Source organism: Callithrix jacchus, chromosome 1 (assembly GCF_049354715.1).
Source record: "Callithrix jacchus isolate 240 chromosome 1, calJac240_pri, whole genome shotgun sequence".
In the NCBI taxonomy this organism is placed as follows: Eukaryota; Metazoa; Chordata; class Mammalia; order Primates; family Cebidae; genus Callithrix; species Callithrix jacchus.
The window spans coordinates 216,023,840-216,037,192 of NC_133502.1; the positions used below are offsets into that span (position 1 = coordinate 216,023,840).

General features: G+C 56.6%; 1 protein-coding gene across 9 annotated transcripts in view; it reads left to right on the top strand.

Annotated features, from left to right (window-relative positions):
• Window positions 1–13,353, top strand: part of TBC1D22A (TBC1 domain family member 22A) — a 508,739-nt gene that overhangs the window by 440,891 nt on the left and 54,495 nt on the right. Inside the window, exon 13 of one of the 9 annotated variants that reach the window (XM_078343914.1) lies at window positions 6,145–8,664. The exons of the other annotated variants lie outside the window; for them this stretch is intronic. Within the exon in view, the coding sequence (XP_078200040.1) occupies window positions 6,145–6,312 (168 nt within the window). The 3' untranslated portion in view covers window positions 6,313–8,664. Of the gene's footprint in view, window positions 1–6,144; window positions 8,665–13,353 lie in introns of those variants that run through there. 9 annotated transcript variants of the gene reach the window in all.

A 13,353-nucleotide genomic window follows, 5' to 3' on the forward strand; every position in this document is an offset into this window, starting at 1 on the left:
GAGACCATCCCGGTTAACATGGTGAAACCCCATCTTTACTAAAAATACATAAAATTAGCTGGGCCTGGTGGCGCGTGCCTGTAATCCCAGCTATTCAGGAGGCTGAGGCAGGAGAATTGCCTGAACCCAGGAGGCGGAGGTTGCGGTGAGCCAAGATCGCGCCATTGCACTCCAGCCTGGATAACAAGAGCGAAACTCCGTCTCAAAAAAAAAAAAAAATAATAATATAACTTACATGTACACATAATTATATTGTTATACTTTATTTCTTATAATCTGAATGATTCAGATACAACCAGATGTTAACAGGGGTTAATCCCTGGTTGTGGGTATGAGAGTGTTTGTTAAATTATTCATATTCTTTTCTGTGATTTTCAATTGATTTTTTTTTTTTTTAAAAGACTTGGCCTGGCCCTTGAGAGCCTGAGCCTGTGGCTTGTTGGGGCCGTGGGGTGAGGGGCCAGGTGGGCTGTGTTCTCTGCACAGAGGTTGGGGGAATGGCACAGCAGCCTGGGCCACGGTGGCCCGGGGTTGGCATCTCCTTCCTGGAGGGAAGCTGCCTGGCCATGGCGTAAATCCCACTGCACCCCATCTGTCTGTCCTTGTGTGGGGCCTGACCTGGAAAAGCTAACAGGCTTGCTTGGGAAGAAATGGTAGAGCTTGCTGCCCTCCCCAGCAGCCCTCCCTACCTGGCATCCACACCCTCCCCCATGCCCTCTCTCTTACCCCGTTCCATTTTCTTCAGGGCATGACTGCCACCTGCAAGGATCTGTGTTGTTTACTAGTCTAGAGTCCTCTCCCCCTAGGCCATCAGCTCCACGAAGCAGGACCATGTCTGTCTTGTCCATTCCTGTCCCAGCATGTAGAACAGGGCTGGGCATGTGACTGGGCCCATGGCGGGTCCTTCATAACATTTGAGAGCTGAAGGAATGAGCTCTGGATACATGAGGGAGCTCAGCCCAGAGGGAGGCCAGGCTGACCCAAGTGACCTGGGTTTTGCACCAGGCTTTGTTCCATTGCAGTGACCCTGGGGCATCTTGATGGTCCCCCATCCTCATCTGTTGAGGCTGAAGGCCCAGGGATACCCAGCTCTTGTCTTGGTGATAAACTGGGTAGGAGAGATTTTATCCAGCAGGTGGCATGACAAGGCCGGCCTGGCACCATGGAGAGTGATTATTTCACTCCACAAGCATTTATTGGACACTTACTGCCTTCCAGGCATGGGTCTGTGGAGTGACTGATGGCCCCTTGGGTGGGCATTATGGTTCCACTCTAGTGGCAGAGGAGGACACTGGAGGTTACCTGCCCATGAGTGAGGACGCTGGTGTCAGGGCCCACACCTCTCCACCAGGCCCTCACTGTTGCAGCCAAGTCAGAGGCTGAAGGGTGGAGGCGGCCCGGGCTTCACAGCGGTGAGGGTGGTCCAACCCTCTCTTCCTGGTGACAAGCAGTGGAAAGGCATCTCCACTCCCCACACCAGGTCAGAGTCTCTTAGTAAACCTGGTGACCACCATCCATCCTCACGTGCCCGTTGCCAGGGAATGCTAACGAGGACAGAGGACCCAGGGATGGCCGCTGCTGACCTGGCTATTAGAGATAATTGTCCACCCATAAAGCAGACAAAAAATGTGTTCGCCTTCAGTTTGGCTGGGAAATGTGAATTATTCTCATGTTGCCATAGAAACCAAGGTAAGTTCCTAACGTCTTTCAGATAGTTAATTTTGTGAGCCAGTGATGGTCATTGTGCATTGTTCAGAAAAGCAGGAGAGGGAGAGAGAACAAGAGGGACGGGGGAGAGACAGAGAGAAAGAGAGAGAGAGGGGAGAAAGAGAGGTGGGGAGAGACAGAGTGGGAGACAGAGAAGGAGGGAGAAAGAGAGGAGGAGAGAAAGGGAGAAATGGGAGATGGAGAGAGAAAAAGAGGGGGAAAGAGGGAGAGAAAGGGGGGAGAGAGGGAGAGAGGAGGAGACAGAGAAAGGAGGGGGAGAGAAAAGGAGAGATGGGAGATGGAGGGAGAGAAAGGGGGAAAGAGGGAGAGAAGGGGGGAGAGAGAGGGAGAGAGGAAGAGACAGAGAGAGAAAGGAGTGGGAGAAAGAGAGAGGGAGGGAAGGAGAGGGACGGACAGGTGGAGGCAGGGGAAGGAGAAAGAGAAGGACGCCGTCCCTGCACCTCTGAGCCTGCAGCATGCACTGGCTCCCACAGGCCTCCTGGGCAGCAGCCGGGGCTGGGCGTGGGGCTTCCGGTTCACAGGGCATGCACTCTGTTCCCAAGTGTCCCTGAGGTCCCTGCTCTGCTGTCTCTCTGAGGATACCTGATTCTTCCTCTAAGGCCTAGTGCCCTCCCCAGCCCTGTGAGCTCTGGGCCCTGAGCAGCCACCAGTAACTGGAGGAGTGGAGGGGCCAGGTCAGCACCCCCATCCCTGCCTCCTCCTCTTCACTGGTGTGCAGGGGCGGGAGGCCTTCCCCGGCCCCTTCTGAGCCAGTGCAGTCCTTTGTTGGGAGCCCCCGGGTCTGGCTCTGCCTGCCTTGGGCCTGCTGGCTGTGCCTGTGTGAGGACGGTGCTGGCCAGGGCAGTACTGCCATGTGACCTGATGACTAATGCAGGAATCCTTGCTTTCCGGTGACTTCCAGGGATGGCAGGGTGGAAGCTTCTGGCTTGGGCTGCACCCAATGGCTGTGGAATGTGGTGCCAGGCACTGCTCAGGACCCCGGGAGGTAAGGCTGTGTCCAGGCGTCCTCACCTGCCCCTGGCCAGCCTCTTTCCCCAGCCCCTCCACAGGACCAGCCAATCCTGTGGCATCTGAGCCCTGGTGCTCACTCCTAGCCCTGGATGTGTGGTCTGTCTGCAGTGCCCCTCTTACCTGCCTGCCCCTGGACAGTCCCCTGCATTCTAACCACTGGGCCCCAGCAGCTGTCTGAACCCTCTTCTCTGCCTCTGCTCCTCCATCTGCCCATAAAGTCTTCTCTATCTGGAAAATGCCCGGGTGTGTTTAAGGGCCATGGTTGAAGGCTCTCCCTTGGTAGCTCCACCCATGGGACCCTGGAGAGCCCCATCCTGCTTCATCCAGCCCCCACAGTATGTCACAGGAGTGCACCTGCAGCCTTTTGTCCTCTCCTCCTGGCAGGGATAGGCTCCAGCCTGGCCACTCCAGCCTCGAGAGATGGACCAGGGGGAGCACCTCTGTTGGGGTTCCCCAGCTCTGCAGTAGCAAGGGGGAGGCCCAGCTGCAGTCCGGGTGCCTCCAGGTCCAGGGGAGTGGACCCATGTTTCCTTTGTAGAGGAGGAACATCCTCAGGGTGTCTCGGGCCTGTGGGCATGGCAAGGCAGAAAGGGTAGCAGGGGTGTGGTCATGGGGCATGGCATCAGGGGGGGCGTGACATGCAGAAGGGAGTGGGCATGGTCATGGGGGCATGGCAAGCAGAAAGGGGAGTGGGGCGTGGTCACGGGGGCGTGGCATCATGGGGGCGTGGCATTGCTGAGGCCTGGCACCTTGGGGCAAGGCATCTCAAAGTGTGGCATCACGGGGGGTGTGGTGTCCTGGGGGTGGTGTTGTAGGGATGGGGCATCACCTGTCTGTCTCCAGGTTGGGCTCCATTTGCTTCCTGGTCTCTCCTCAGCCCAGTGGAGGCCATTTACTGCTTTTATCCCAGTTTTAAATCATTTACTTAGAAATTGTCTAACATCCTGCTAATAGTGGTAGGAAGAAGAGAAAAATGATCAACCTTAAAAATCCCGATTTTAAGTTGAGCTGTTTGAAATAGTACAATTTCCAAATTACAGGCAGGTTAGAAGATGAAAAACACACCGATCATTGAATTGAGAGAGAGACAGAGATAGAGACAGAGAGGATCTGACTCGGGGACCCTGGGGAGGAGCGACTGTGTCCTGGGCAGGGGCCGGGTGCTGCTGGCCGAGCCCTGAGGGCTAACAAGGGTGAACTGTGCACTTAACATCAAGTCTTACCCATGCTAATACCTGTATGTATTTTTTTCCACAATGAAAGTAGTAGAGGCCGTTAACGAATTGGAAACTAGAGAGTGGGAAGAAGACAGGGCGAGTTCCCACCAGCCGCTCCAGGGTTCTGCCCCCGACTGGCGCTGTCCAGGGTTCTGCCCCCGACTGGCGCTGTCCAGGGTTCTGCCCCCGACTGGCGCTGTCCAGGGTTCTGCCCCCGACTGGCGCTGTCCAGGGTTCTGCCCCCGACTGGCGCTGTCCAGGATTCTGACCCCGACAGGCGCTGTCTCAGCCCCAGCCCTCTCGGGTCCCTGGAAAGTGTACCCTGGTCACCTGAGCTTTCGGCCCTGGCTCGGGCTGTTCACCGCTGCACTAATTGTTTTTGTACATCCCCAGCTTAAAGATGGCAGAGTGTCCAAAGACGGACTCAAGGCCACACACCAGTGCAGCTGAGAGACCGTCCAAGGGGGAGTGGGGCATGGGCAAGCTGAACCTTGGCAGGGACTTGGAGAGACGTGGGAGGCACTCGGAGCTGGTTAGGGGACCCCTCGCTAGGTGTCCATGCAGAGCAAAGCTACCCCAGGCCTCCAAGCTCTTTCCACCCCAGACTGGGGGTCTTTTCCCTGAGTGCTCACTGGGGCCCCTGGGGCAGAGCTTGGAAACCCCGGCTCCTGAAAGATTTCCATTGATTCGCCAAATTAATGTTCTAGTTCTCCGTGTCTCGGGAGCTGTAATGAAGTGTCGATGGGAACAAGAGGATGAAACAGATGAATAAAATGTCTTTTATGGTGTCATTACACTTTTATAATAAGATTTACTTGTCAACTTAAAATGTAATAATGTAATAATTTATTTGGTAACCTCATGAAGACCGCAGTTCAAGGTTCTGCGAGTCATAATTGCCCCTGGAAAGGTGAGGGCCTTTCTCTGCACCCCACACCCAGCCGCCCTTCTGTGCGAGCCCTGAGGGAAGGGAGTGCACAGTTATTTCTGTCTGGCTGGGCCCCTCCAAAGGGGTCAGTGGAGACAGCGGGAGTGCAGGCCAGGGCATAGCTTACCCATGGGTCCCGGGCTAAAGCTTACTCCTGAAAAAGGGAAGTGGGTTTCACATACTCAGCATCACTCATTCATGCACACCCTGAACCAGCCCAGAGCCAGACTGTGGGAGTCATTACAAACTGGGCTCATTCCAACCCGGGAGGGTCAGAGTCTTCAGAGAGGATGGGACATTTCAGCTGGGCCTTGAAGAATGAATAGGAGTTTGTTGGATACAAGAGAACATTTTGGAAAGAGAAGAGCATGAACAAAAGTGGAGGGGAGTGTGGAACTCAGCATGGGGGAGTATGGAGATGGGTAAAGAGGAGCAAGAGAAAATTCTTGAAAAATAGAATGGGACCAGTCCTAGATGCCCTAAGGCTGAGGTCACCTGAGCTTAGGGGTCTGGTAGAAAGAACAGGTGGGGCATCCTCAGGGTGAGCTTTGGGGCATTTTTGCGGGATTCTTGGTGGCTGGGCTGCTGCTTGCTGGGCATGACTGTGTGCAGAGGTTGGGGCCTAGGGCCTGGCCTATCAGGAGGCAGCTGCAAGAAGCCTGATGGCTTGATCTCAGTGGACTCCAAGGCAGGTGGGCATGGCAGTGCCATCCATCAGGGCGCCCTGTGCTTTCTCCTGCACCCTAAAGCCTGAGCCTGCTTTGGGCCCCTCCTTTCTCTCTCTCCCAGAAGGCCTCAGCCGATCCATGCCCTTAGGGCAGCCCCCTCCTCTGTGCACCCTCCTGTCCTTCTTGGAATCCCAGGTCATCCCCTCTCCCAGGGTGGGCAGCATGGGTTTCCAGGCAGGATCCAGGGTGGATTGTGGCGATGATGGTCCCCGTTTGGTTTACTCCTCCTTGACCCACACCCTTGTGTCATCTCCATCCTAACTCCCACCCCTCCTCCTCCCAGGACACTGTCACCCCCTACCCTATTCTGGTGTGTGCACCCCTGCACTGGGAGCTTGTGGGGGAGATGTTTGGCCACTAGGGCCAGGTTGGGACAGGGTTCTTCCCACTCCATGACACCCAGTCCTCCTCCACATGGAGCTCCTCGGCCAGGGCTTGAAGGGCTGAAACCATTGCTGTGAGGTTACAGCTGGTGGTGAGCAGTGTCTCCAGGCTGCTAGGCTCGTTCCAACCGTGCGTGCCCTTCCTACAGGCTATAGGACACAGGGTTCCACTTGGACTCATTCCAGTGACTCTGAAGAAAATGAATTTAGGACAGGATGCGGCGAGGGACTCGGCATCTGGGCCACCTTGGCCTCAACCTGCTTGGTGTTCCAGGTGGGTCACCCCTCCTGGCATGCTCGTGTCAGCTCGCCTGTGAGCTGACTCACTGCTCACCCAACTCACCACTCACCTTCTCGCTCCTTCTCTTCCGTAAGACTGAAGATGAACCTTACATCCTGGATAACTGGACAGAGGCTGTCTGTGGCTTGGCGCTTGAGGACAGGTGGGGACAAGGTGGCGGGGCATGGCCCGAAGGAATCCCCAGATGGCCTGGCTCTCCTTTGATGGCTGCTGATTGCCTAGACAGGCTGGGCTGCCTTCCCAGTGTCTGGGTGGAAGGAAGGGGGCTCACCAAGGCCTGGGGCTGGGTTGGTACTGCCAGGTTGCCCCTGCCGATTCCGTGTCCCTCTGCACCTCTGTCAGGAAGGCCTTTCCTTCTCCTTCCCTGACATCTAGGGGTCTTGCAAAGAAGGAAGGAGCCCTCCATTAAGGTAGAAGCTGAGGGTGTGCTGAGCCCTGACCTGCATAGCTCCCTACTGTGGGTGTGCAGACATGTATATGTAAGCATGTGTGCATGTGTGTGTGACATGTGTGCATGTGTGTAAGGTGTGATGCATGTGCACATGCATGTGTGATGTGTGTGCACGTGGGTATATGTGCATGTGTATTTGCATGTACATGTGTATGCATGCATGGGCATGTGTGCGTTGCATGCATGTATGCACATGTATATTATGTGTATGCATGTGTATGCATGCATGTATGTGTGTGTATGGTATATGTGCATGTGTATATGGATGTGCATTGATACGTGTGCATGCATGCACGTGTGCATTGTGTGTATGCATGCGTGCATTGTGTGTGCATGTGTGTGGATGCCCTCTCTGGGAAACCAGAGAGTGCAAGCCTGGGAGGCAGGACAGATCCTGAGGATTAGCAGCCCAAGACATACTCCAGGCCTGTCCCTGTGCACAGCTGCTTGGTGGAGGAGGGCTGCAGCTTCTTGAGGCAAACCCCCCTCCAGTTTCTGGGGCAGCCAGACATAGGGGACTCAGGCAGGAGCAGCCACAGAGGCTGTGGCGGGAGCAGCTTGTCTGGGCATCAGAGTGATGTCCCACCAAGGCTGGAAGTGAACCAGGTGCTGCGCCCAGCCCCAGCTACCCCTCGGTCCCTACGCACCCTTTGGGGTGCTCTTGGTGCCCTTCATCATGCAGACATGGTGGGACATGGTGGGACATGGTGCCCAGGGTGAGGAGCTATCCTTGCTAGTCTGGAACAGACCCGCATATGCTGGCTGTGAGCAGGGTCGCCTCCCACGCAGGCAGTATCTGGCAAAGCTTTGGGTGTCGGAGCCTCTTGGTGGGTCTGCTCCTCCCTGCATCCAGGACCCCGCTCCTGCCTGGGCTGCCCCTAACCTGTGGGTGCCAGGACACAGGGCCCCTCTCTGCGGCTCACTGCTAATGGCTGAGTTATTTCTCCAGCGTGGCTTCAGTGACAGAGTTTTTGCTGACATGCAGGATTTCTGGCAGGGCTGGGCGATGCTCCTGGTGATCCTACCTGAGGTCATTAATTTCAACAACCCTAGCTGGCTTCATCAGAGAGGGATTTTTGCAATAACATTAACAAACCATAAATATCTGCCAGCCCCAGAGGAGGCGGTGGCTGCATCCCACCTTCCCAGTGGGAGGGGCTGGCTGGGCTGAGCAGCATATTTCTTGGCTGTTGGTGCAGTTGGGGGAGGCGCTGTCTTTCCACGGACGGAGGTCCGGGAGCTGCTGAAATGACAGGAATCCAGGCAGCCGCTGCTGAGTGGGGGCCTCACAGCCCTGCTCTTCCGGCTCTTCTGGGATGGTCAGACTTTAGCCTCGCGGCTCTGCATTCCTAGAACCCCAGGGCTTGGCTCCACTTTGGCAAATTTCTGCTGATGGATGGGAGGTGAGAGCCTCCCTCCATGGACTGAGACCCATTGTGGGGCCCTGAGGGCTGCGGGACACTAAGCCCGGGCCTGAGTTTCCAGGCTGGCCTCCTTCCCGGGGTAAGACAGGCCCCAGCCTTACCTGGTGGGTGGGGCTCATACCTGATGCCTCCCAGTTCCTGGGGCGCCCTTCCCGGTGTGTGAGGCCGGGAGGCTGTGCCAGTGAGGAGGCTGGGGCTGGGAGGGCAGCACAGCATCGAGTGCTCTCACGGATGGCACCGTCTGTCTTCCTCTGGATCTGGGAGTACAGTGGGGGTAGGGGAGGGCCAGTGGGATGTCCCGTTCTCACACCTCAGGGGCCGGCAGGAAGCGCTAAGTGGAAAGTTAAATGGTCCACCTGGTGGGGGCTGTGTGCTGAGGCTGCTGGGGACACGAACACATGTTCTCTAAATGCCCAGTAATTGGAGTGTGGTGAAATTGTAAATTACGATAACAGATGAAGATGACAATAAAAGAATGATTTCTGCTCTTTCTGGAAGGGCCGTTCACTTCAGGGCGCTTTAACGCACGTGTGTTCTGGCCTGTTGGAAGGCGGTGGCAGTTCACGTTTGGCTCAGCGAATGATTCCTTTTGGAAGAAAACATGCAATAAATTGGCCCTTGTGTGTGCAGGGCAGCCTGAGGAAGCTTACTCTGGGGGTGTATGTCGAGGAGCTGTCGAGCTGCCGTGGCACAGTTCGGCCGCCCTCATGCCTTTCGGAAGGTGTGGGGCTGCTCAGCACACACCCCTCAGCTCGGGTTCCACCCATGGCCTCTGGGCAAGGAGGGGCTCCAAGGGCTGGCGCATGGGCCTTTCAGATGGTGGTGACTCGCCAGCCCCTTGTGCCCACGTGGCTTCGGAAGGGCATATGTGTCTTGTCCTTGGCTTGGTGCTCCAGGCTCCTCCAGGTGTGTGGACGCCAGTGCTCTGGTCACTCTTGTCAGGGCTCCTCCCATGTCCGCTTTCCCACCCCTCCATGCCCAGGGTCCTCACCCGGGCTCAAACCGGGGTCCCCTCATGGCTGGACCACTGCCCGGCCTTCCTCACCATCTCCCCATATGGTTTGAATCCTACTCACTGTGTGACCTTGGGCAGCAGACTTAACCTCTCATGCCTCAGTTTCTTCACCCACAGAATGTGAGTTATGCAGAAAGGGCTTCCCACAGTCCCTGGGCATGAGGACCCGATGCAGCCTGGCTCTTGGTGGTGCGAATGAAGCCTCACGACATGTTCTTCGGCGTAGCTGGGAAAGGCTTGCCTAGCGTGTCCTGCCGGCTTCGCCCTTTCACACACAGGAAACTCTCAATCCTCCCATGCTCATCCCCAGCCACACCCGCGCCTTCGCTCTGGCGGCACTGGCCCTCCTGTCCCTGGAGCCCCACACACCCTCTCTGGCCTCAGCACCTCTGCACCAGCACTTCCCTGGCTTGGAATGTTCTGTCTCCAGATGTCAGTGGGTGGGGGTATCCTCCTGCTCATTCAGGCTCTGCTTGGACCACCCTGACCCCCACCTTGAAGTGGTCCTCCCGCCATCACTGTGGATGAATCACCCTGATCTCACTCCCAGCATGTTTTGATCCTGGAAAGGGTTTTATTCTATCCCATCATTGGTGCATCTGCTGAATCTGCACTCATACCACCTGCCAGTCCTGTCCCCCACCCTCATCCTGCTGACGTTGAGCTGTCTAGAGCTCTGTGTACCCTTGAAGGCAGGAGCCTGGTGGGGGCAAACCTCACCAGTGAAGACAGTGCTTCCTGCGTGCTGTGGATCACACACTCAGAGCCGAAGGGTGTGGAGTTCAAGGCTGACCAGCAGCTGGGATGAAACACGTGGACGTGGTCCAGGCATCCCCAGCAGTGACCTGGTCTCCACGCAAGGCTAGAAAATGTGAGGCAGCTCTTCCCTGCTTCAAAGCAGGAAGAATGCAGGGCTTTGGAAAGAGACATGAAGGGGCCGGCAGGAGGCGGCACAACACGCAGTGCCGCGGGGCTGGCTCTGCTGCTCAGTGTGTGGAGGGCTTGGCCCGGCAGATGTGGGACAGCTCTCCCTGCAGTGCAGGTGTTACGGGATCCTTGGGCTGTCACTTTTGTGGCCAGAAACCTCCGAGGCAGTGGCACCTTTGGCTCAGAGAGGGCAAGAAACCTCTCCAGCTCACACAGCTGGTAAGTAGTAGGACTGATGTCTGAACCAGGTCTGCCCAATTTCAGAGCACTCATCTGCAGCCAGCACGGGATCCTGCCTGTGCTGTGACTCCAAACACAGGCCTACTCTCCTCCCCGGTGCACCTGCCCCTCTGCACCAGGTGTCAGTGATAGCTGCAGACGGGGGACTTTCCCAACAGCTCTCTGTGCAGGCTGGCCTCCTGAGGAAAAGGTTACCGAGTCTGGGGCCAGAAGACTGGTCGTGAGCCCCAGCTGTCAGTCAGTGGTTACAGAGCCCAAGCTTGCTGGGCCTCGGTTTTACCATCTCTGAGATGGGAAGGATGTTGAGGGCTGAGTCTCCAGGCAGGATGGCTCTGAATGCCCCCTGCAGTGAGAAGGTTTGTGGCTGCCCCGGGACAGAGAGGGGCTTGACCGGCTGGGAGTCCTCAGTGCCTTCATCTCCCAACTGCCACTTTCAAAACAGATTTATTCCCCAAACGGATGTGACCCCGGCACAGGAGAAATGCATGACAGCCAGATAAGAAACCGGCGGATCAGAACTGTCAGAAGTCTTCAGAGCAAAAGGCAAGATCCTAACTGTCGTCGGGAACATACTCGGGGGGTGGGGAGAGGGGAGCAGCTCAGGATGCTGCCCGGGCAGCCCCCAGCCCATCAAATTCACTCCATCTGTCTCAGCTGGGCCGTTTCATCTCGAAAGTCGCAAAGCTGAAGCACTTATCGGCAAAGCGGCTGCTTCTGTTTGTTCTGCGTGATGTGGTGTGTTTATCGCTGTGCTTTTGAAATGCCTCTTTGCTCTATCTCTGAGATTCTTCCCCGGGACTCCCCGTTAAATTAATCAGATCCTGCTCCCCTCCAGTCCTCCCTCTGCCTGCCAGCACTCCAAGGGTGCATCATTAAATGGTTGTGCTTTTTTTTTCCTCCTGAAGAGGGAGGTGATTGTTGAGGGGGATGGGGTCCCTGGGGATGGCCATTCTGTGAGCCAGTGTCGGCCACACAGTGAGCAGGGCCAATTCCTGTGATGAAGCTGGATAGGCCCCCTATGCGTCATCTCGCCTGTTCATATGGCCTGTGCGTTTCTCACTTGTCAGGAGAGTGTGACAGGCGCTCCTCTCACATTCCATCTTTGGCACACTCTGGAGCATGGCGGCTGAGGAGCAGGACAGGGGCAGGGTGAGATAGCAGGCAGAAACCGGGGTGGGGGTGCAGACCCTCTGGAGAAAGAATCTGGGACTGGGTGGGTTGGGCTGGCTGAGGACCAAGCCCAGGTTTCCCATGTTTTGGGAATCATGGCCACGCCCCTCCTGGCTATCTTCTTCCTGGCCTGAAGGCCACCAGCCAGGGGCCACACCTGCCAGCCCAAGTGGTGGTCTGCAGCCCTGTCCCCACAGGGCGGTGCCTTGGTGGGATGAGATCCTTCAGGAGGGGAGGCTCGGAGCTGCGCTGTTCTCCGCCCTGCTCAGGAGGGCCTCACATTGTGGGCATTGCCAGAGGAGCTCATCGGGGGACACTGTGTGGACACTTTCATGGAGGGCTTGGGGCTGAGGCCCAGAGAGGCCTCCACACTCTCCAGGGATGCACCTGCCCATGGGGGAGGGCCAGCTCCTGCCATCCAGGGCCTGGGCAGGGCCCCATCGGTGTCTGTGGGATGAGTGGACCTCGCTGGGAGGGATCCCAATATCGTCAGCCAGCAAAGCTGGACAAGTGTGGTGCAAGGCCACGCCGCCCGGGAGGGTTGGTGGGGATGGGTCCTGCTCTGTGCTGGGCTGAGGCACAGCCCCGAAGTGCTGGCTGCCGGCCCCACCTCTCCAGGAGCCATCCTCAGTCATCGTCAGGCATCGGGTGGGGCAGTTCCAGTGGCGGATGCACAAAGCAGCCCAGCCAGGCCCACCTGATGGCGGCTCTCAGGTCTAATTCCTGAACCCAAAGGCTGGAGAGTAGATCGCCTTGGAGGCCCTGAGCTCCCGCCATGCCCCAGTGCCCCCTCATCCTTGCCCTCTTCTCCCCTGGGCACAACCCAGAGTCCTCTCATCAGTTCCTGTTGCCCACAGCCAAGAAGCCTCACCAACTCCTCATCCTCCCACACAAGCCTGCAAGGGGACACTAAAGCTTTGAGTTTAGCAGGAAGGGGACGGGCTTGAGAGCCCCACCGTGTGGACACCCATCTTCCCTCAGCTCGGAGTGCTTTGTCTGGGCCATTTTCCACAGTGCTTTGGGAATTCAGCTGGGGCCTGAGGGCTCTGAGACATCCCACAAATGCCCAGCACTCGTGGGAGGGAGCTCTGTCACACACCTGGGTCTCTCCAGACCCCCAGACTGTGGCTTGTACCCATTTTGCAGATGAGCCAAATGGGCTCAGGGATGACATCATTGCCTTGTCTCTACCTCAGTTTACTCCGTTTGAAGAATGGAGTTCGGAGCGGGTGAATGAGTTGGGGCACAGGGAGGTCCTGGACTGATGCTTCCCCACAGAAGCACTCGTGAGTGTTTGCTGCTCTTTTCTTCTTTTCTTTTTTTTGAGATGGAGTGTCACTCTGTCACCCAGGCTGGAGTGCAATGGTGCGATCTTGGCTCACTGCACCCTCTCTCTCCTGGGTTCGAGTGATTCTTCTGCATCAGCCTCCTGAGTAGCTGAGATTACAGGCGCATGTCACCACAGCCAGCTAATTTTTATATTTTTACTAGAGACGGGGTTTCACCTGCTATTCTCTTTAATTATGAGGACTTAATGCATTATGATTGTGGTTATTTTTGCCTTTGCCATTATTTCCCAACGATGAGGAAGCTGAGGGTGATGAGGAGCTGACCTTTCTGGAGGAGTAGGGGCAGTCTGTCTGCCTTCACAGTGCATACTCATCCCAAGCTGTGCACAGCGCCTGTCCTCAAGTATCTTAAGATTTGGGAGACATGGACCTGTATGTGGACAGTTGTGAAGGCACATCCACCCATAACAGGGTCAGCAAGGTCCAAGTCAGGAGTTCTGGTTCTGCAGGGGCGGAGCAGGGAGGGAGCAGCCACGCAAAC